Source organism: Stenella coeruleoalba, assembly GCF_951394435.1.
Source record: "Stenella coeruleoalba genome assembly, chromosome: 3".
Classification (NCBI taxonomy): Eukaryota; Metazoa; Chordata; class Mammalia; order Artiodactyla; family Delphinidae; genus Stenella; species Stenella coeruleoalba.
In genome coordinates this window covers 125,877,768-125,899,709 of record NC_137148.1, presented here as the reverse complement: position 1 = coordinate 125,899,709, position 21,942 = coordinate 125,877,768, and the positions used below count along the sequence as shown (strand labels likewise).

At 53.7% G+C, this 21,942-nt stretch overlaps 1 protein-coding gene across 1 annotated transcript; it reads right to left on the bottom strand.

Moving 5' to 3' along the window:
* Window positions 1–3,301: 3,301 nt before the first annotated feature.
* On the bottom strand, window positions 3,302–18,394 carry CDX1 (caudal type homeobox 1; the record flags this gene model as incomplete). Its single annotated transcript, XM_079918222.1, has 3 exons — window positions 17,877–18,394; window positions 4,062–4,207; window positions 3,302–3,508 (listed from the first exon to the last, which is right to left on the bottom strand). The coding sequence occupies exons 1-3, from the start codon at window positions 18,307–18,309 to the stop codon at window positions 3,302–3,304; spliced, it is 786 nt and encodes a 261-aa protein (XP_079774348.1). The 5' UTR covers window positions 18,310–18,394.
* Between the last annotated feature and the right edge of the window lie 3,548 nt (window positions 18,395–21,942).

Sequence of the window (21,942 nt, the reverse complement as noted above, 5' to 3'; positions counted from 1 at the left end):
TGCCCTCCCAAGCCGCCCTGTCCCACACCTGCTCTGCTCCCAGCTTCTGTGTCCCACTGGCTGGGCATCTCATCCACCCTGGGCCAGGCTGGTTTCCTTGCTAGAGACCTCCTCTGTGAGGCCACTCTACTCCCAGCCCTGACGCCTTCCCTAGTCTTGAGCTGTGGCCCTCTCCACTCAGCCCACACCAGTCTCTTGGCGGTCCGTGTTGGGAGTCTTATCCACAAAACTCAGATTCTCAATATGGTGTCAGGGGTCTATAGAAACGTAGCGCTGACGCACACGTTTCTGATTTGCTAGAGGTCACGACCAGGCCCTGGGCCTTCACAGCCAGGCCAGGCCAGATATTTTTGCCTGGATGCCCCCCTCCCACCTTCCATCCCCCATCTCTAGCATCAGCTCAGGGGGGAAGCATAAAATCACTATATGCAAAGCAGAAGCAGCATCGGCCATTCCTGATAGGGAAGCTGGAACACCTCTTAGCACTGGGGTGGCCGCCGGGTCTGACAGGACGTAACGGGTCCTTTTCCCTGAGCCATTACAACACCCCTGCCTCTGGTGGAACTCTCTGGGTGGCAGGGAATGCATTACTTCACACCGCAGCTCAAGACACTGCTTGGAAGTTGTCTTAGATAAAAGTTTCCTTTTCCACGGAGCTCAAACACCAGTTGACAGGTGATGGCCAGTCCAACCTGTGGGGCCCACCCAAGGCCCTGACCGCCCACGTAGACAGCAACTGCAGCTCACCCAGCCTGCTCGGCCTGGCGACTGACCTCCAACCAGGCAGAGGTCTCCCTGTGGCTGGGGGCGGCCTTGTCCTGCCTCAGATCTTCCCAGCCACCATCTGTCCTCAGCACTGGGGGTGGGGGTAGTTAGAACATCAGTCAGGCCTGCCAGCATCACACTGGGATGCAGCAGCCCAGGGAGCAGGTGGCTAAAACCCAGAACTTACTGTGTGCCGGGCCCTGTGCGAAACATAATTCTGAGATAGCTTAGATAGCTTAGAGTATTTTATTTCCATTTGACAAATGGGGAGGCTGAGGCTCAGAGAAGCTAAGTAACTTGCCTGAAGTCCCACAGCTTGGAAGTAGTCAAGCTGGAATCCAGGCCATGTGACAACAAAATCTGCTACTAAACACTGACCGAGTCACAGCTGAAGTGTGGCCCTCCAGCCCACAGCGTTCCCACACTCCAGAGCGGTGTTCACTGGGGTGCTGGTAGGTGCTGGTAGCGGGCTCCTGGGTAGTGAAGCATGGGGAATGCTGGATAAAAGAAAATTCAAGGGTTTTCTTTGCTGTGGGACTTGTCAGAGCCTTTGATGTGTTAAGGCACCAGTGTGACTCTCCCAGAAGGGTTGAGTCTGCAGGACTTCTCAAACTGATTTGACCAGAGTCATTTCTTCTTGGTAAACAAGCTCCCCAGTCTTACAGATGGGGAAATGAGGCTCAGAGGGGTGAAGCAATTACCCCAGGGTCACACAGCAAACGCTTTTGACGATCAGAAACCTATATTCACTCACCGCTAGCCACCCTGCCACCAACCCTCTTCCTCTGCTCCTGGAACCCTGGTCCTCTCCCCTGGTACCACCTGGTTCCCATGCCTTAGATGTCCACCATCCTCAGTGAAGCCATGATGTCTCCCAGGCCAACAGCAGGAGGAGGAGAGAGAAGCGCCTCTGCTCTTCAGGGGCTCACGTGGGGACTGGATCCACCTCGTGCATTGTGGTCATGTGCCCCAGGAGCAAAGGGCAGGCAGGCAGGCTGCATACACTTTTTATGGCTAGGCCACCTCCCAGAACAGTAAACAGAGGGGCAGGCAGCTGGCACCAGAGCCCTCTAGGGAGTGAAGGCCCCAGGGCGCAGACTCCTGCCCACCTCTGGAAGGGAGTTCAAAATAGCAGCTTTTCTCAGGAGTTTTTAAAAAGTGTACTTCAAGTTCACATTCCTCTTAATCTTTTTTTTACTATTCCTCCTTCTTGGCCTGACAGCACCTACTAGTCCTTTAGGTAGGCCTTAGTTTAAAATCACCTCCTCCAGGAAGCCTTCCAGACCCTCCAGGATAAGCTGGGAGCTCGCTCTGGACTCCCTGGATGCTCTGCTACCCTGATACCTAGAGCACAGATCAGACTGGGAACTTCTGGGTGGCAAGGACTGTACATTCCCTGGGCCCAGCCATGCCTGGCATACGGGGTGCCCAACGAATGTCATCTGTTGAAAGAAAACCCTGAGTTGAAAGTATTTGAAAAATTCAAAAGACTGAAATATTGAATCTGATGATTCTGCTTACAAAATGGACTTAAAATTCAACAGTCTCATAGCCTTACTCTAATGAGGTCGTGTTTTGATCTTTCAGAAGTATTTTAAAGGTGACCTTGTGGTAGGCCTACAGAGACTAGGAGAGACTATGCAGTTGCTGAGAAGGGCAAGGATGATTTACACTCCTTTAACATCTTCCTTTCATGTTATGTATAATGATTTTCATACATTTTTAAAAAGAGAAAAAAAATTTTATTCTTGAAGCTGCATTCAAGAGATTCCACTCTCTGGGCAGCCCCTTGCCCAGCTGTGAGTCTGCTTGGTCCAGAGAAAGTTCTCTGGGGGCTCCCTGGGGCCTGGGCCCTGAGGGACAGCCTGGTGGGGTGGTAGAGACTCGGCAGGATGGACTCTGCCCCTCTGTCCCCCTTCGGAGGCCTTCCCCACAACCTGGGATCTCCACTGAGAATCTGGGTGAGGGAATATGGCTCTGTAGCCCAGAGCCTCTTGCTCAGGCCCAATCCTGTGGGCTTTGCGCTTTGCATCCAGCCTGGAGAGGGTTTGGTGCATGTTATGCCGGGGGGGGGGGGGGGCAGGTAGAGGTGAGGCTGCAGGAACAGGCAGGTGTGAGCTGACACCCTCCCCCCTCCCCCCCTCAGGTCACGGTCTGCAAGCCTTCCATCTTCTCTCCGTTCCATCTCCTTTCTCCAGGAGTCTAGTCCCTACAGCAGCCTCCCACCTTTGAGCCTCTGGAGGAGGAGCTGGGTGGCCCCCTCACCTAGCCCCCTGGGGATTAAGACCTCCCACCCCAGGCTCCCTTGTCCGCCTGAGGCCTAGATCACCAGAGCTGGAAAAGGTCCTCATCCAGCAGGCTCGCTGCACAGATGGGCCCAGGGGATGCAGGGGCTGCGTGGGTGGTTGGTCCAAGGTTACTCAGCAGGTCAGTGGCAGGGCTTGGGACTCAGACTAGGCCTCCTGGGCCCCCACAGGAGCCACATTCCTAGCCCCTGAGTCCTCAAGGCCCCCAGCCCACAAGGCTGGTCGGGGGGCTACGGTAGGTACTCCTCCTTGACAGGCATTGGGGAGGAGGTGCCCAGGAGGCTGGCGGAGCTGGGGCACAGGCCCCCCAGAGGTGGCCCAGCTGGAGTGGCGGTGACATCGTGGGCGGGCGGGGGTGGCTGGGAAGGCTGCTGCTGCTGCTTCTTCTTGTTCACTTTGCGCTCCTTTGCCCGCCGGTTTTGGAACCAGATCTTTACCTGTGGGGTCAAAGAGAGATGGGGTGGGCGGTGGGGAGACCGAATGACAGGACAAGAGGAAAAGAGGAGGGGCAGTGGAGCTCTTGTTTTTCGATGTGGCGCTTGGGGCTTCCCACTTGCTCCGGCTACCCCAACTGTTCATGGACCCTGAACACGTTCTCCCCCTCTGGAACTTGCTCCCCTACTCTTAAGACAACTTCCTCTGTAACCCTCTTCCTCTCCATCTTCCAAAGCCATGCTCTAACACCCCTCCTCCAGGAAGCCTTCCCTGTTCTCCCTGTGACCGCTCCCTCCTCTGGATTTAAACAGCACTGATCAAAGCCCGCTGTAGCCTATAGCTAATCAGGCCCCCATGCTCCTTTTGGTGGTCAGGGATATTGGGTTTAATTGGCCGGGGGATTGGCAGCAGCTCAGTTTCTATTGTGTTGTATGACCATGGCTGGGAGACAACCTCTCTGTTCTCCTCCCTCGACTGAGCTCCATAATCTGCCTGGCAGCCTGGAGGCCAGACTCCCGGGACTGCTCCTGTGGCTGAGGTGGGAGCCCCACACACCTGACGTTCAGTGAGTCCCAGATTGGCGGCCAGCTCTGACTTCCGCCGTATGGTGATGTAACGGCTGTAGTGGAATTCCTTCTCCAGCTCCAGGCGCTGGTGGTCGGTGTAGACCACGCGGTATTTGTCCTTGGTCCGGGTCTTACCTAAGAAGCAGAGGTGCCAGGAGGAGAGGTGAGTGGGGAGGGGAGCTTGCAAAAGGCCAAGGCAGGGCTCCCAGGGGGAAGAGCAATCCAGGGCCCCTGAAGAAGGACCTTGAGGGAGTAACAGTCATTCTCCCAGGCTCAGGCTTCGAGACTTTCAACCTAGGAGGCAAGCACTGTTCTCATGCCCATCTGGGGGGCCCTAAGGCTCAGAGAGGGGAAGCAACTTGCCCAGGGTTACCCAGCAAGCAGCGGGTGGAGTTGGGGGTTTCAGCCCAAGTCTCCTGACCCAGAGCCCTACTCTGATTGCCAGGCCCACCCGCTTTCGTGCAACAGTTCCCAGGTGTGGCTGCAGAACAGACATGCGGGGAGCTTGTGAAAAACACAGCTTCCGGCGTGTCACCGAGAACGTGAAGTAGAAAGCCTTGGCGTGGAGTCTCCATTTTCACAAGCTCCCAGGTGGTTCCAATTTGGGGCTCCGCAGACCGCAGGTCTGAGCACTAGAGACTTGGAGGAAGGAACACCTGGCAGCAAGGGTAGCTTGAGATAACGAGACGTCAGCTGCTCCTCTCTCCTGTGCGCAAGGAGAGCAGGAAGGGCCGTCACAGCCGGAGGCCGAAGCAGGAAGCTTGCAGGAACCGCCCTGGGGTATATGCTCCTCAATTCCTGTCAAGTGCCTGGTGGTTGGTGGCCGCACAATCAAACAGAAAGGACTGGGGCTGCCGGTGGCTCCCCAGGACCTGTCAGGCTCCTCAGAAGGCCCTGGTTCTAGGCGCCAAGCCCTGAGCTGGGGCTGCACCAGAGGCTGGGGACCTCTCTGCCCGGAGCCATCTACACTCCAGCCTGTGCCCAGGCACAGAGCAGGAGTACTCAGATCAGCCCACAAATATTTACTGAGTTCCTGCTGTGGCCAAGTGCTGGGTGCAGCAGTGAGCAAAACAAAAAGTCCCTGCCCTCGTGAAGCTTAGGTTCTAGTGGAGGGAGATGGGCAAAAATAAAATAAATATGGAAATTATTTGATATGTTGATTGATGATAAGTATTTCAGAGACAAAGAAGGACTGGGAATTGAGGAAGGCGTGAGGCTGTGATTTTAAATACAGTGGTCCATGAAGGCCTTACCTTGAAGGGGAACTTAAGCAAAGATCTAAAGGAGGTGAGGGAAAGAGCAATGCAGCTGTCTGGGGAAGAGGTTCCCAGGCGGAGGGAACAGTAGGTGCAAAGGCCCTGATGGGGGGCATGCCTGCCGCGTGAAGAGTAAGGAACAGTGAGGAGGCTGGTGCGCCCGGGGTGCGGTGAGCCAAGGGAGCGGACAGGTCGAGCTGGGCCTACGAGCCCCGGGAGGGACTCTGGGTTTTAGTCCGTCTGGGACAGGAGCCATTGCAGGCTTCTGAGCAGAGGAGACAAGAGGTCTGATGGAGGATTTAAGATTACTCTGGCTGCTGCATGGAGAACAGATTGGTGAGAAGGGGGACGTGTGGGGAGACCTGCCATAACCCAGGCAGGGTTGGCTTGACTTCCACACGAGGCTCAGCCTGGGGCCCGGAAGTGGATTTGAGGACCGACTGGGTTAATGTCAGGGATCTCTTTCGGGCTGGGATCAGAGGTCCATCTGGAGAGACTATTAAGAGTCATGCTTGGCCTGGGCTGCTGTGGGGGCCGGACTCAACACCAGTTTCCTTGTAAGAAGCTGAGCCTGCGGCTGTAAACAGGAGGCAGGCGCAAGCACTTTTTAGACCCACCCATGTGTCCCACCAGGGCATGGCAGGTCTGCATAACCATCGAACCCATCCCACTTCAGCCAAGGGCCCCCGCAGTAACCTGGCCTTCGCCTCCCTGGCCCCAGCTCTGGGCCTGCCTGCTCCTCGGCACCCCTGCGCTAACCGCCCCCCCTCCCCCCACCAGCGCCGGTCCGGCCCACACAGCTTGGCAGGCTAGTGCTGGGCTCCTCAGAGCCAAAGGGCTTGTGGAGAACAGGAGACAGCACATGTTTCTCGGCTCTTTTCCCTGGGCTTCCTGCCAGAGCAGCAGAACCACACTGGACTCTTCCACAACCACTGACCTCAGCCCACTGCCCGACGCAGCACAGGACAGCCTCGGCCCTTGGCCAGGCCTAGCCCAGGAAAGGGACAAGGGGGTGGCTGCTGAGGCCTTGGCTCCAGATGGGGCCCCTCCTTGACCTAGAAAATTCAACGCCGGCTCAAAAACTGTTCTGCCTAATGCACCACCACTGAAACCCAGCAGAGCTTTGAACCCACAACCCCACTGGGTTCACTGGGCTGAAGCCAGAAGGGGTCATGGGAGTTTAGTCTCCTCCCACTTTATAGATGAAGAGACTGACGTTCAGGATGGTTATACAGCGTCCAGAGGTCCAAATAAGAGAGGCCTTGTGAGTCCTTCTAGTCCAACCTTCCCGTACAGTCAGGGTCATTGAAGCCCCAGGGTGCCGTGGACTTGCCCAAGGCCATTTCACCAGGCCTGCAGGTCTCCCTCCTGCTCTAGTGCACAGCTCCTCACCCCACCAGATTCAGGGTCCACAGAGACTGCTATAGGGCCCTCTAAGCATTGGCAGCAGAAGCTCAAACAACAGACCACCCATCTACTTGTATTTCTGGGAAGAGTGGGTTCAGACCATGGTGAGGGCAGATTTCTGAAAGCCCTGGGCTGGGGCTGGATGGTCCACAGGTTGAAAATGCCTAGAAGATTCACAGCCTGAGGTAGGGGGCGGAGGCTCCCTGCCCACCCAAACCTCAGCCTGAGAGATTATAAAGACACCCCCCCCTTCCCTCAGGCACCCAACCCTCGGTCCCATCCTTCCTGACGAGCAAATGGGGACCCACTGCGCCCATTTCATAGTTGGGAGAAATTGAGGCTCAGAAAAGGGCATTTGCGGAGGGCCATCCTTTCTGGTGGTGGTACAAACCTGGGCTCAGGCTTCCTGACCTCAGCCAGGCTCTTTTGGGTCAGGGGACGGAGGGAATTAGATGAGAGATGGGACTCTAGCTGCATAGGTTACTCCTCTCTGCATAGTTGCAGACTCTAGCAAGGCTACCAGTGAAGACCCAGCCTACAGGCCCTGTCACCCCCTCCCTGGACCCAAGAGAAGGGCTGGTGGGCTCAGGAACACATCGGCCACTTCCATCTGGTGGAGTTGCTCAAAGCACACAATGTTATTGCTAAGAAAATGGCTCTGCCCAAAACCAAAATGTTTGATATCGCACTGTGTGGTCCAGGGAGTCCCACCTGCCGTCCAGAAGGTGATAATGGGAACATCCTCCTTGGGGCCCAACTTGGTGATCTCAGCCTCATTTAACATGCACATGCCCTTTAACTCATTAATCTCACTTCTAGGGATCAATCCCACAGAAAAATGCCCAAAGAGGTAGCTGTTTCAAATAGCACAGAACTAAGGGCAATGTACATGTCTATGAGTCAGGACCGGTTAGTAAGATAAGAGATGGTACATGCATGGAGAGGAGCACTACACAGTCACTAAAAAGAAATTCTAAAGCTCCGTAGGTGCCAATATGGAGCAATTTCTAAAAATATATTGTTAAGTTTAAAAAAAGGCAAAATGTTGTCAATTTTTGTATAAAAATGGAATACACACACACACACACTCAAACATGTTTGTGGCCCGAGTTCTTTCTGAAAGAATACACAAGAAACCAGTAATGGGGGTTGGCGTGCCTTGGAGAGGGGACTAGAGGCTGGGGAGCCATAGGTAGGAGGGAGTCTTTGGGATGTTTAAATTTTTACCATGTGCAGATGTGAATTTGTATTCTTAATGACAGTCAGGAGCCCTGGGCTCCAGTCCCAGCTCTGGGCCAGAACTCCCCACTGCCATGAGCAAACCTCCTTTCCCCTCCTGCGAACACCTGTGCCACCCTGGGGGCCCAGGAGAGAGGGGGCAGGGAGGTGAGTGACAGTGGTGGGGCAGGGAGAGCGCCCAGGATGAATGATTTACAGGCCCTTGGGACACTGGGCCTAAGAGGGAAGTCCGGGCTCCTGTAACAGGTGTCTGATGGGAGCCAGGCCACTCCCAGCCACCTAATGAATAACCCTCTGGGCCAGATGCCAGTGCGAGTAGGTGGGAGGGAGGGTGGGAGCCCCCCTAGCAGCTCTTAGGGGTGAAGCATGGGGAGAGAAGAGCCTTGGATAACTGTGCAGATGAGAGGCTTTCTCTCTGCTCTGGCTGTGGGTTGTGAGGAATGGCCCGTCCATATGCTCAGGCTGCCATGGAGGTAGCAAACTTCCCATCCCTAAAGCACGCACAGCAGAGGTCCTGGGAAGCGCCAGGCTGATGGTTCTAAATACCTGACCAGTAGCCTCAGAATTGCCTGGGGAGCTTTTTAAAAGCACAGATTCTGGCCCAGAAGTTCAGACTCAATGGGACTGAAGTGGGCCTCTGGGATTTGATACTTGAATAGCTCTCCAGGTGACCCTGACATGTGGTTGTTCGGGCAAGTAGACCTCCAGGGCTGCGCCAGGCAGCTTCTCAATGGCTGGGTGATCTAGGACACCTCACCTCTCTGAGCCTCAAATTCTGTATCTATGAAATGGGGCTAATTATTATTCTAATAATGGTCAATATGTCCATGTGTCAGGCACTTTGCATCCATCTCTCAACAACCTACGAAGCTGTGCGACTGTTATCCCTAGTTTACAGATGAGAAAACTGATTTTCAGCAAGGTCTGCACATCTGGAAGGTGGGATTTAGCCCAGGTCTGTCTAGACTCAGAAACAGCATTAGAACCTATGGCCCAGTGTAAGGTCTCCCATAATGATCTCCAACCCTCGGGTGTACAGGGGATCACTTGAGATGGATGGATAAATGATGCCTGGCACAGTACCTGGCACACAGTAGGTACACAGGGCAAGGTACATCTTATTCATTTCCATGGTGGGATAACCACAGGACAGGGATCCTGGGAAACGGATCTGAGCAATGGGCTGTGTGTTGGATGAGACTGTTTATTTATAAGGTCCCTTCCAACTTGGAAACATGAAGCTGCCAATGTTTGTTGATGCTCTGATTATATTTGTTATTATTGCTGAAAGAAGTCTAAGACTGATTTCCCTGTCTGAGAGTCTAGAAACTGGGCCTGCCCAGCTGGAGGATAGAGGGCAGGAGCCTGGCGGTCTGCAGTGGGGCCTCCCCATCTATCCTGGACCAGAGTTCAGCCTCTGCCCCCAGGGCGGGTTAGGTGGCCCCAGGAAAATTGAGTGGCCTCTGGGTCAGCATTTCCTTTGACCTCTTCCTGCTGGGTTTGTGGCCCTGAGGGATGACACTGCCAGCTCTGGCCCTAGGGCTTGGAACACAGATCCATGACCCCTCTCTGTGTGGTCCTGGGCCCACTGGCTGTAAATCAAAATCCCCACAACCCCGACCAACACACACACACACACACACACACACACACACACACACACACACACACACACACACAAAGGAATGCACATATGCATGCGTGGATGCTTGTTAAAAATACATATTCCCAAGCTCTGAGATCTATTGCATCCTGGTCTCCCTGCCATCTTTAACGAGCCTACCAGAGGGGATTCTGAACCACCAGCTCCCAGTTCTGTGCCATCTGTGTGGCCTTAAATAAGTCCCTTCTCCTCTCTGGGCCTCAGTTTCTCCTGTGCATCAGAAGAAGGTTTGGTGTCAGCTCCAAGGGCCCTGTAGATTCTGAACTTCTGTAGCTCTGAGTCCTCCCTTAAGGACCTGGGCCCAGGTCTGCATCCTTAGCTAAAGGACTCGACAAGGGATTGAATTTCTCTGGGCTTTCCTTCCCCCAGGGAACAGAATGGGTGTGAAAGCAGTTTGCAAAGGGCAAAGAGCTATGGACACGACAAGGAAAACTGAGCTATTTGCACAAGTGCCTGTGGGAGGGATCCCTTGGGAGAGGTAGGAATGCTGCCTGATGGGGAGCCGCAGGGCAAAGAACATAGGCCTAGGGGTGGGGAGGTCTGGCCAGGCCACCAGCCGGACATGTGATGTTCAGCTTGGACCCATTTCCTCAACTGTACTACCAGTGGGTGGGACTTCTGCTGCAGCAGCCCTGACCCACCCAGTTCAATGGTGGCCGGATATCCTCCCTGGGCAATGAGGCTCTCTACTGGGCCCATGGCTGGTCCTTGTTCTGGCTGGTTTGCCAGTCCCAGGCTGCCCTAGCACAGTTCCTCATTCACCCCTGCTCATTCCTGGAGCAGGGGCGAGGCTGGCATGGGGGCAGGGGTGCGATGAGAGGAGGATAGGCAGGCCAGCCACACTCAGGGGCCCTGTAGCCTTAGGCAAGTTTCTCCACCCCACTGTCACCCTCCTTCCTAGTCACAGCACTCAGTCAGCACCGCCCCCTCCTCCTCCCAGGCCTCTACCCCTCTCCTGTCTTCTCAAGAAGGTCCACGATCTGACTTGGCTACGAGAAGCAGTGAAGAGGACAGAAACTTCAGAGTCAGATAGACGCAGTGGTTCTAACCCAGTCAGGCCAGGTGCCAGCAGTGGGAACCCAGGCAAGTCACTGAACCTCTCTGAATCCCAGTTTACTCATCTGTCAAATAAGGACATGAATGCCTCCTTTAGACATGGTAGCTGTGGAGATGAGATGTGATCATTTCCTTAACAAGGTAGTTAGTAATAAAAGCTATCTGTGACAATGATGAAGAAAAAGGAAGAGGAGGAGGAAGAAGAAGGAGAAGATGATGACTGCAGAGACAAAAGAGGCAAGAGAGATTCCTCAGTGGAGAATAAGGAGCCCATCTGGAATGGATTACATTCTAGAAACTCTTGAGAGGGATTTTCCTGCACTGTCCTGTATGACAGCTACTAGCCACGTGTGGCTATTTAAATTAAAATTAATTAAATGGAATTAAAAATTCAGCTCTTTAGTCACACTAACCATATAGCAAGGGCTCAATAGACACATGTAGCTCGTGGCTAGCACACTGAACAGCATAGATATAGAGCTATAGAAAGTTCTGTTGGACAACACGGCTGGACCAAACTCCCAGCCAGGGCCAGATGCTCACACCCGCACAGCATACGTAACCAGACTGCTTGGACTATCTACAAAGCAGCCTGTTCTTGCATCCGTCACCCATCTATATTCTTCCCAGGATTTTCCACAAGGGGCACCAGAAATAAGGGGCACCCTTGGCCTAGAACAGCCCTTCTAAGAGTTGCAAGCAGCAACTGCATCCCTTCACATCTTCTTCCGGGCTGAACAACTTGAGGCCACCAGCTGTTTCCTGGTGGAGTTCCCAGGCCTCTGCCCTACCCTGGCCATCCTCCTCTGGTCTGGAGTTGAAGTTCCTGACTAATCATCCACAGGCGTGGGACATGAAGAGTCACATTTGGGGCGGAGGTGCAGGACGGGGCTCTGGACTCCAGCCCTTCTCTAGCTCATTGAGGAACCTTGGCAAATCCCCTCCCCTTGGTTCCTGGCTCCCTGAATGCTCTGCGAGGGTAGAGACCATGCCACCTTGCTCATTTGGTTCCACAACAGTGCCAGACACACACAGCGAGTGCTTGATGAATCCTTGTTAAACCTAACACAGACCTACCGCTTCCTGGTCTTCTCGCAGTAAATGGCCCCCATCCTCAGGCCACTCAGGCCAAAAGCCTAGGTGGCCCTTCCCCCGCTTCCCACATCCAATCCATCAGCTGGTGGCTCAACCTCTAAAGGACATCCTTCTGTCCAGCTCCACTGCTCCCACAGCCTTAGTCAACGTCACTAATCTAATGGAGAAATGTGCTGTTCTGGGGTCGAAAATACCTGCACTTGAAAAAATAGCGAGTACTCAATAGATGCTAGTTCATTTTATTATTACTGTGGGAGTTGCTCGGTACTTATTTGTTAAACAGTTCATTCCTGTTTTTCATGGGTGGGGGGGTAGATTAAAAACAAACAAATGAAATAATTACGAACTGTGATTAGTGTGAAGGAAAGCAATGGAGCTGAGAGCTAGATTAGGTGGCGGGAGGTGGTGGGGGAGGGAACCTACTTTATTTAGCTTGGGGCAGGTAAATGTCACCTCCTGGAGGAGGTGACATTTAAGCCAAGATATGATGGTTGAGCAGGAGGTTTCCATGTCACCAATGGGGAACAATATCCCAGGAAGACAGAACAGCATGTGCAAATGCCCTGAGGCAGAGAGCAGCAACAGAGGACCAGCTCTGTGAGGGACCCTGTCTGCTTGTTCTGGCAGGAATCTCTAACACCTAGCAGAATGTTTGGCACAGAAGAGAGACTCAGAGACTATTATCGCCTGCCTGCCTACGTGACTGAATGAAAGAGGCATGTGATGAGCCTGGAGAGGCTAGCAGGGCTTTGAGCCCTGGGGTGAGGGGTTTGGATTTGACTTCAAGAGAAATGGGAAGACATCAGAGGGGGTTGAGCCTGGAGTGTCAGTCTCGGCTTTCACCAACGCCTGCTCCCTCTCTCTGGTGATGCTGAGGGATCTATGTGGCACATCCCTATAAGGTTGATGGGCAAGTATGGCGGGGGGGGAGGGCTTAGCATGTGAACAGGGTGCCGGACCTCACTCCAGATGTAAATGTGTCCAAATCCCAAGAGCTCCAGGACAGAACTTTGAGGGGTCATCTCATTAAGATAATTCCTCATTGACAAGCCAGGCTTGCTGCTAACAAAGCTGTTTTGGACCTTCAGAACAGCTCCCCAAGCTCTCCGCAGCAATACGTGCCTAAGTGTGCGTGTGGGGGAACACCCAACCGAAAAAAGCCTTCTGCCACCTTCTGACTGGGTCACTCCCCGCTTCCCAGGTACATCTGAGAGATGAGGTGTCAAATGGAGTTTCTGCCTTGAGAACCAGTTTTAAACAGCCCGGCACCTGCTGTGCCCATCCTCCCCCTCCAGCCTCTTATAGCTCGTCTCTGACTGGCCTCCTTTTCCCCACCTAGACGGGAATGCACATGGGGAGGGGTCTTGGGCTCCCATTCTGAGTGCGTTGCTTTATTTGATAGATGCTCATTAGGCCGTAGAGTCTAGGTTTGAACCCTGTGCAGCAGCATCCCGGCTGTGTGAGCTTGGGCAAGCCACCTCACCCTCTCTGAGCTTCATTAACTTTATCTGTAAAATGAAGCTAATAATAGCTCCTCACACCTCTTAGAGTTGTTATGAGACGTAACTGAGATCATCCATGCAAACTTCTTGGCACAGTGCCTGGCACATGGTAAAGACTCAGCTGATGCCACAGTTATTAGCTTTATCGTGAGCTCCTACAATGTGCAAGGTATGGTGAGAAGGACAGGACTGATTAGCACTGCTCCTTGAGGGGATAACAGATGGTAGATGGCAGGGATCAACAAGACAGTCAGTGATAAATGTTGTTCAAAACAAGGGCCTGGTACAGTGTGTGTAGGGGAGGGAACCAAGGAGGGCTTCCTAGAGGAGGTGGCCTTGGAGAAGACGCAGCATTTGACCTGGTAAACAGGTAGGAGAGGGAAGGGAGGGCAGTTCAGGTCAAGGGACCCATAATAGAGAGGCAGGGAGTGTGAGGTGTGTGCTCGCGTGCACCTGCTAAGGACTGGTAGAGATGGTCCCAGGCACCAGTGCACTGAGCACCTACTGTATGCCAGGGTCAGGGCTATGCTCTACTGGCACCATTGCTTCAAGGTGTAATCTTATTAATGTTACAGTGGAAGAAGCTGAGACTCAGAAAAATGACCCAAATTAACTCGCCTGTGGCTAATGCAGCTTCTGACAGAAATGCAATCCCAGGCCTGAGGCTCCCAAGCCGGACTCTTAACTGTCCCAGGTAAGCATTTCTGTATCTCGGCAAACTAACGGGAGAGTGGCTTCAAGAGTGGGTTGGGGCGAGTTCTCAAGAAGGCTCTGAAATGGAGCTGGATTTTACAGCAATGAAACGGCGCAAAATGAAATGGCAATTCCATGGCAGTGGGAAGCCATGGTTTAGAGGGCGGCTAGGGCATCGGAGAGAGGCTGAAGGTGAGAGGCCAGGTTGGTGACTGTGGCAATGGGCCAAGGGAGAGGGTCTAGGATGTGGTGGGGAGAGGAGGGTTCATCCCCTCCACGGGCCTCAGATTCTCTATCTGAAAGCTGATGGGGATGGACCAAGATCTAAACCCTGCTGCAAGAGTCTCATCATCTGAGCGGACATCTCCCGACTTGTATGAGACCTCAGCCACCCCAATGGGCCATTAACCTGTGAAAAACTATTCACAAGGAATTGGAGGCTGAGCCTTCAGCAGAAGAATAATTTAGAACCTTCCTAAGGAAAATGCTGATATTTATAGATGCAAACGGGGAAGACAGAAAAAAAAAAAAATAGAGCCCCTTGTAGTCATTTCCTATCCTGGCCTCAGTCAAGTGAAAGTCGTCACTCAGAACTGGTTAATGGACAACATAACAGCCTCTCCCACATCTTCCCCATCTTTCCTGCCCCCTCCTTAGGGAAAGCTGGCATCTTAGTCCCAGCCTCAGCAACGCCAATTCCCCAGGTGAGGATGGAGTACTGTCCTATCCATGGAGTAGGGAGAAGGGGGCAACCAGGCTTCCACCACTGGCATGAGCTGCTCGGCTGGACAGTCATGGGTCCCATCTCCAGGTTGAGATCTCATCTCTCCCCTCTTCTCCCAGAGCTGTCTTACTGTTCCTCACACTTGCCCTGTTCATTCATTCAACAAAACGTATTGAGCACCTACTAAATGCCACACACTGAGCTCGGTGCCTGGAATGTAGCCATGGGTCAAACAGACATGGTTCTGGACTTCATAGGAGTTTACCTTGTCAGTGGGTGTGGGAACAGACAACACACAAACTCACAAATAAGTAAGTTAGTGCTCTGAAGGAAACATGGCAAAGATGATCAATGGGTATTGGTGGGGGGTGCCTACTTTGGAACATCATGGAGGACCTCTCTGAGGAGGTGGCCATTAAGCTAAGACCTGAATGGTGAGAAAGAGCCTGCAAAGAGTCTGGGGAAAGAGTTTTCCAGGGAGAGGGAACAGTATGTGTACAAGACCTGCCTGCAGTAGCACATACGGCTTTGTAGACCTCAGGAAGGAGTGTAGATTTTGCCCTAAATATAATGGGAAGCCACTGGAAAATTTTAAACTGACTCATCCAACATATATCCCAGCCCTGCCTCCACTTGTGTGAACCTGGAACATGCCTTAAAACCTCCAGGCTTCAGTTTCCCATCTGTATGTCTGTTCTCTAACTGTCCAGTTCAGATATTCTAGAATGCTAGAGGCACAGAAGAGGGAAGAAGGGGCAAGAAGGGTACAATAAGAACAGGTGACCAGCAACATCTGGGGAGATGGCATGCACTGACCTTCCCTCTGCTGTCCCAGACAACAGCCTTACCTGGGAAACACCCCCAGAGACCCTGTATCTTCATTGCCCAGAAGGAGAAACTGAGGCCAAAGAGGAGAGGGGCTTGGCCTCTGTCTCACGGAGGGTCTGTAACCCCACCCCAATTCTGACCCCACCTCCAGAGTCAGAGTCAGATGCTGCCTGAGTGGACAGGTAGCAGCTTCTACCTTCAAAAAGGCAGAACGGCTCTCACCTGGCTCCTGGGGTGGCCACTTTCCTCCAGAGCCCCCAAACCTCCCTTGGCCCTTCATTTTAGTTTCTGAGAGTGAAGGTGGAAAGGACTTTTGCCTTTGGGCAGAGTTACTCCTAGGCCCCCTATGTGCCCAGGGACAAGTGTTTCCAAATGACTTCCGAGACCAGAGGTGAACTGAGTTCGGCAGCTCCAGTGCCCAGAGGGACGTGACTTGCCTGACATCACACAGCCTGGAAGCTCCCCAGGGTTCCTGCCAGTCCTCTGACCCCCACCCACTGACCCACTCTCTCCCCCTCACATAGTGCTGGCCTCTCTCCAAGTCCCCGCCCCTGGGGAACCTCCCCATCCATCTCCAAAGTCGCTTGATCAGCAGGAAGTAACAACCAGAATAAAGGAGCAGGAAAAGTGGGCTTCCTTCTTCAGGGAACAGACACAGAACTGCAGGACCCTGAGGGTCAGTGGCCCCAGACACTTCCTCTCATATAATCTAATGAAAATTCTCAACCGAGGTTTATGGGTAAAGCTTCTGGGGGCCTTTAGAACCCCTGAAATTGTTTGCCCGATTAGGAAACACTTTGTTTTTCTAGGGAGAACATTTATACTTCCCATCAGATTTCACAAAGGGGTCCTTTTGTAACTCAAACAAAGGTACAAGACCCTTCCCTCTCATGGGATGGTGAAACTGACACTCAGAAAAGATGGCTGGTTTAAGAGACGCTGTTCAGAGGATTAGAGCACCGGCTTGGTCATATCCCAGCCCCACCATTTACTGCTCATGTAGGTATAACTATACTTGCGCAACTCTGTAACCTCTCTATGCCATAGTTTCTTCCTCTTGAAGACGGGGGTGATAATAGCACCTATGATAAAGTTATAAGAATTAAAAGATATCAGGTCAGTGCTCGCTCCGTTAGTAAGTGTTCCATAAACATTAGCTGTTATTATTTAGCCAAGGCCACAGAGACAAGTGGCACAGCTGGGACAGAAACCCCAGTCCTCTGAGGCCTCCGGAGGCAGACAGGAGGCTCTGTGTCCCTGGGACTCCCAAGGAGGTGGTACAAATACAGCTAAACCTGTAGCTGCTGATCAGCCCTCCCCAGCATCTGCTGGGAGTGTGTGGGGACATGGAGGTGAAGAGAGAGAGGAGGTGGGGGATGTCCTAGGCTCGCTCCCAGCTGGGGGAAAGGGAGGAGGGGCTGGACATCAAAGGGTGGGCAGGCCAACTTCCCGCCCCTAAGGCCAGGTGGCCTTTGTCAGGACAGGCCGGACACAGTCGGGACAATGGGTATCATGTTCACTTTCTGGCCGACAGGAGTCACTACCGAGCCAAGGCCCAGCCTGTTACATGACAAAGGGGGGACCTATGAAGGAGGTCAGGCCGCCCCTCATTAAAGCTGAGCCTTTGTCCTGCCCCCTCCCCTGCCTTTGAAGAGGGTGGATCCAAGAGGCCTGCCTGGGGGCAGAAGGTTCACAGGCTCAGGAGCCAAACAGTAGCCACCTTCCCAACTGCTCCTACTTTCCCCTCCCCCAGGGTCAAGAGTTCAGGGCGAGCCCTGGGATGGTAAGGTAGGGACCCTTCACCACCACCAATCTAACCAAAGAGGGCTCTTTTTTAGTCCAAATGATATGACCCACCGATCTCTTCGTTGTATGGATGGGGGACTGAGACCTGGAAAGGAAAGTGACTTATGGGTGTTCACATAATCGGTGCATGTCCTTTGGGGGTTTGCAGCCCCTCTTTGGGGCTGGGATAGGGGTGCATGAAACGGATGACCACCAGGGCCAGTGTTGCTAAAAGTTTACCCTGGGATAAAGGTCTGGGGACCTGTGTCTAGTTCCGGCCTTGCCACGCAACCACAAGGCATCGTTCTTCATGGCTGGGGTCTCAGTCTCCCTGTCTACAGGGAAAGACGGCGTGTGCTTCCCAAGGCTCCAGGATTCAGAAGGGGGAAGCTGAGAGAACAGCCCGCAGGGACAGAGTCGGGGGTGGCGGGCACACTCTGGAACCCAAGCAGGGCCGGGGCAGAGGTCAGACAGGGGGCGGCCGGGGCCTCGCTCTAGCACCTGCCGGCGCCCAGGGGAACCGTCCAGAGGCGCAGGGTGAGGGAGGGGTGCTTACCGCTGCCACCGCCGCCTCCGGCCGCCACGCTGCGCCGCATCCACTCGTAGGGCGTCCGCCTTTGCGCTCCGGGCGAGGACGGTGCGCCTGGGCCGCTGAGGGGCTGCGCCAGGAGACCCGGCCCAGGCCCCGGGGGCGCGGGCACCGCGCTAAAGTCCGGAGGGGGCCCGAATGCCAGCGGGGCCGGGCTGGCGGTGGAGGCCGCGGGGCCCGGACTGTAGGCGGCGGCCCATTCGTCCTTGGGCGCAGAGAAGGGCGTGCTCCAGGCCGCAGGGGGCACGGGGCCCGGCTCCACGTGAGAGTAGCCGGTGAAGTCGGGGTACTGCGGAGGCGGCGGGGGACCGTAGGCTTGCGGGCCCAGGCCGAGACTGGCGGGCCTGGCGGGGCCGGGGTACACGGGGGATTCCTTGTCCAGCACATAGCCCACGTACATGGTGGCCGCGGGGCCCCCCGCGCATGCTGGGCCCTGGAGCCGCCGCAGCCGGCCGCCCCGACGAGCAACTGCTCACCTGAACTCCCAGCCCTGCCGCCGCCGCCCCACCCAGGCCTTTTATAGCTCCGGGCCGCCACGGCCCCAGCCGAGGCGGGTTTGCATTTCAAAGCGGGGGGAGCCTCCAGGCCGCGAATCAAAGGGGGAAACCCGTCGGGGGCGGGGGGTTCAAAAGGAGACAAATTGCCGCCCCAAGCGGGAGGTGGACGCCGGGGCCAAGGGGGGTGGGGGGCGCGGAGGGCGCATCCTGAGCGAGCATCGAGGCATCGCTAGGTGTAGGAGTCTCCTGTGAGGCCCCAGCCTAACCGCCCGAACACCTCGACCGCCCCGCAACCCCCTTTTACAGGTGGAGAGAAGGGATCCGTGGGGTTCAGGGGCGCCAGGCCAGCGTCACGCAGCCACACCGGGCCTGTGGCGCAGTCCGCAGGGACCTGTTGGAGGTGAAGGGGAGAAACGCTGACTTCAAACCGGGTTCCCGTCTTTAAGGTAGCGGGTCCTTAATCTTTTGCGGGGGCAGGGGGGAGAGGAGGGGTCACGACCCCTCTGAGTGTCTCATGAAAGCTGTGGATGTTTTTTCCCGGGGGGGAAAATGCACATATGCACATACACGAGTCTGCAAACAATTGGGGAGTTCACCTGAGTTCGCTCTCTAGAGAAAGTTCTTAGAGAGGTGGCGTAGCGACATTCTTTTAGAGACATTCTAGCGAACTTCTCACAATTCTCTTGGCAACCCCCCTACCCGCGCCCTCACTCCCACCTTTATTTTAATGAGACGTTTCAAACATACACAAAAGTAGAATTGTAGAGTGAATCACTATATACCCATCACCAGTTTCAACTGTTATCAAGATTTTGCCACACTTATTTAACTGGCTCGCTTCCCTTTTTTTTGCTAAAGTATTTAAAAGGAAATTTTAAACGTCATGTCATTTTACCCCTACTTACTTCAGCATGCATCTCTAAAACACATGGACATTTTCTTACATAATATGCCATTATCACACCTAACAAAATTAACACAGATTCCTGGATCTAGAGACTGTCATATGGAGTGAAGTTAAGTCAGAAAGAGAAAAGCAAATATCGTATATTAACGCATATATGTGGAACCTAGAAAAATGGTACAGATGAACCGGTTTGCAGGGCACAAATAGAGACACAGAAGTAGAGAACAGATGTATGGACACCAAGGGGGGAAAGTGGTGTTGGTGTTGGTGTGATGAATTGGAAGATTGGGATTGACATGTATACACTAATAGGTATAAAACAGATAACTAATAAGAAACTGTTCTATAAAAAAATAAATAAAATAAAATTCCAAGAAAATTAACACAAAGTCCTGGGTATTATCTAATACCCAGTTCATATTCAAAGTGTTTCATTTGATTCAAAGATGTCTTTTTAAAGCCCTGATCTATCTATTATTGTTGGGGCTCTCTTGTATTTTAAATGTATCATGCATCTCCCCGCACCTTGCCCAATTAAAGACTGCCAAACATTTCACAGCTACTGGGGTTGGGGGGTGTTAAATAGTTGAGAGACCATCAGTGAACCGGGAGTGGCGAGCAAAGTAGAGGGATTTGGGGAAGGATTCATGAAGGACAGGGCTTTGGATCAGAAGGCCTGTGGGAGATGCGTTCCCTCCCCACAGGAGGTTCAGGGCCAAGGAGCTGCACAGAAGCCCCCTATGGGATTTGATCCTCCAGCGTTTCCTGGGAGCCCCCTAAATGTTCAGGGACATGTGGCCCCCAGAAGTTGGGCAGAATCAGGGTCTTATCTATTTAAGCTGTCCGTCCCTTGGGTCACCACCTTGGCTAGGGCAGGTCAGCATCATCTCAGGGCTAGACAGATGTGTCAGGATCAGGACACAATTTACAGGGCCCAATGCAAAATGACAACGTGAGATCCCTTCAAAAATTATTATAAATTTCAAGATGGCAACGGTAGAGCATTCAACCAAGCATGGGGCCCTTCTAAACACTGGGCCCTGTGTGACTGCACAGCTGACTCACCCATGAAGCTGGTCTTGGTCAGAATCTTGTTCTTCTGCAGCTCTCATAGCTACTATAGCAGAGTGAGGGACATTATGCCCAGGGTGCCCCTTCCTGCTTGGAGGAACTCTTTTCATTGCACAGATGGAAGCAGTGAGGCCCCGAAAGGAAAGGGGTTATGTCCGAGTTTATGCAGCAAAATGAAGGTTGTTCATGGGAGGAGGGAAAGAGGGCTGCCTGGGTTGTGGCTGACGTGGATGAGCTCATGACTGCCTTAGCAGGGAAGGTCAGGAAGTGGATGTGTTGGTGAAAGTTTGCTCAGCAAGTCCTCTGGAGTGCTGGGCTCTGCCCAGGACCCAATTTTTCAAGGGGTCAGTGAGAAACTGGGAAGTATACAGAGAAGGGAGGAGAGACCCAAGAGAACTGGGCTCTACTCTCTGAGTTGATGTAACCAGGACTGCTCAGAATGGAGGAAGAAAGGACCTGGAGAGTGACTTGAAGGTCTGAGTTTGGGGCGGGGGACAGGGCAGACCTAAGACCTGAGAGAGAAAGCTGCAGGCACAGAAATGGATTCCAACCCACCCATAGTGAAGTGCTCTCTAGAGGGCGGTCGTGAAAGAGAGAGTGAGCTCACCATCACAGAAGGTATGCAGGTGACTGCTGGAGGTCCCCAGTCAGGGATGCTGCTGAAAGGATGCCTATCCCAGGGAGTGAGAAAGTTGGGGCCCTCTAGGTGCCCCCTGATTCCAAGAATATGCTACATCAGACCTAGATGGAAGGCTTACAGTTTGGGACTAGGTATAGGAATTCATTTGTTCATGTGTTCATATGTTTGACAAATGTGTATTAACATTCCTCCTTTGTGCTGACCCTGTGTCAGGTACTGAGCGAGGCTCTGCACTTGGGGTGCTTACAGAAGGGGAAGGGGGAGAAGCAGGTACGAATCAAATGATCACAAATGGGGCAAAATTACATCTCGGTGAGGGCCAGGAATCCGGAGAGTTTTCCCAAAGGGAGGAGACATGGGAGTCTTGCAAGAGGAAGTGACATATGAATCAAGGCCCTGGGGAGCAAGGAGGAACACTGTGGGCAGAGGGACAGTGTGAACAGAGGGGTTGAGGCTGGAGGGGACACGTGGTCCTCCAGAACTGAAAGACCAATTTGGAGTTTAGTGATGGGGGGGCGCACAAGACGGGGGCAGGAGAGGAGTGTGGAGAGAGACAGAGCAAGGCCTGGCAGGACAGACCTGATGAGGGGTATGGGAGGTTGTTATCAAGGGTTTTGCGTGGTGGGAAGGGGGCTGTGGCTGGTGTGTGGAGGATGAGCCAGAGGAGAGGTGGGAAGCCTGAAAGCTGCAAGGAAGCTGGGCAGGGGTCCAGGAGTGATGAAGACAGTGTCCAGAGCTTGGGTGGTGGCTGAGGGATGGGGGACTTTCCAGGCAAAGCAGGGACTCTTTCCCTAGCCAGGGAGAGAGCAGAGTTAGGGAGGCCTAAGGCCTGGGGGCCCATCCCAGCTGCTCCGTGGTACCCTCAGTGCTGTCCTCTCCCAGGGTGGAGGCAGGAGGCGCCTGCCGCTCCACAGACAC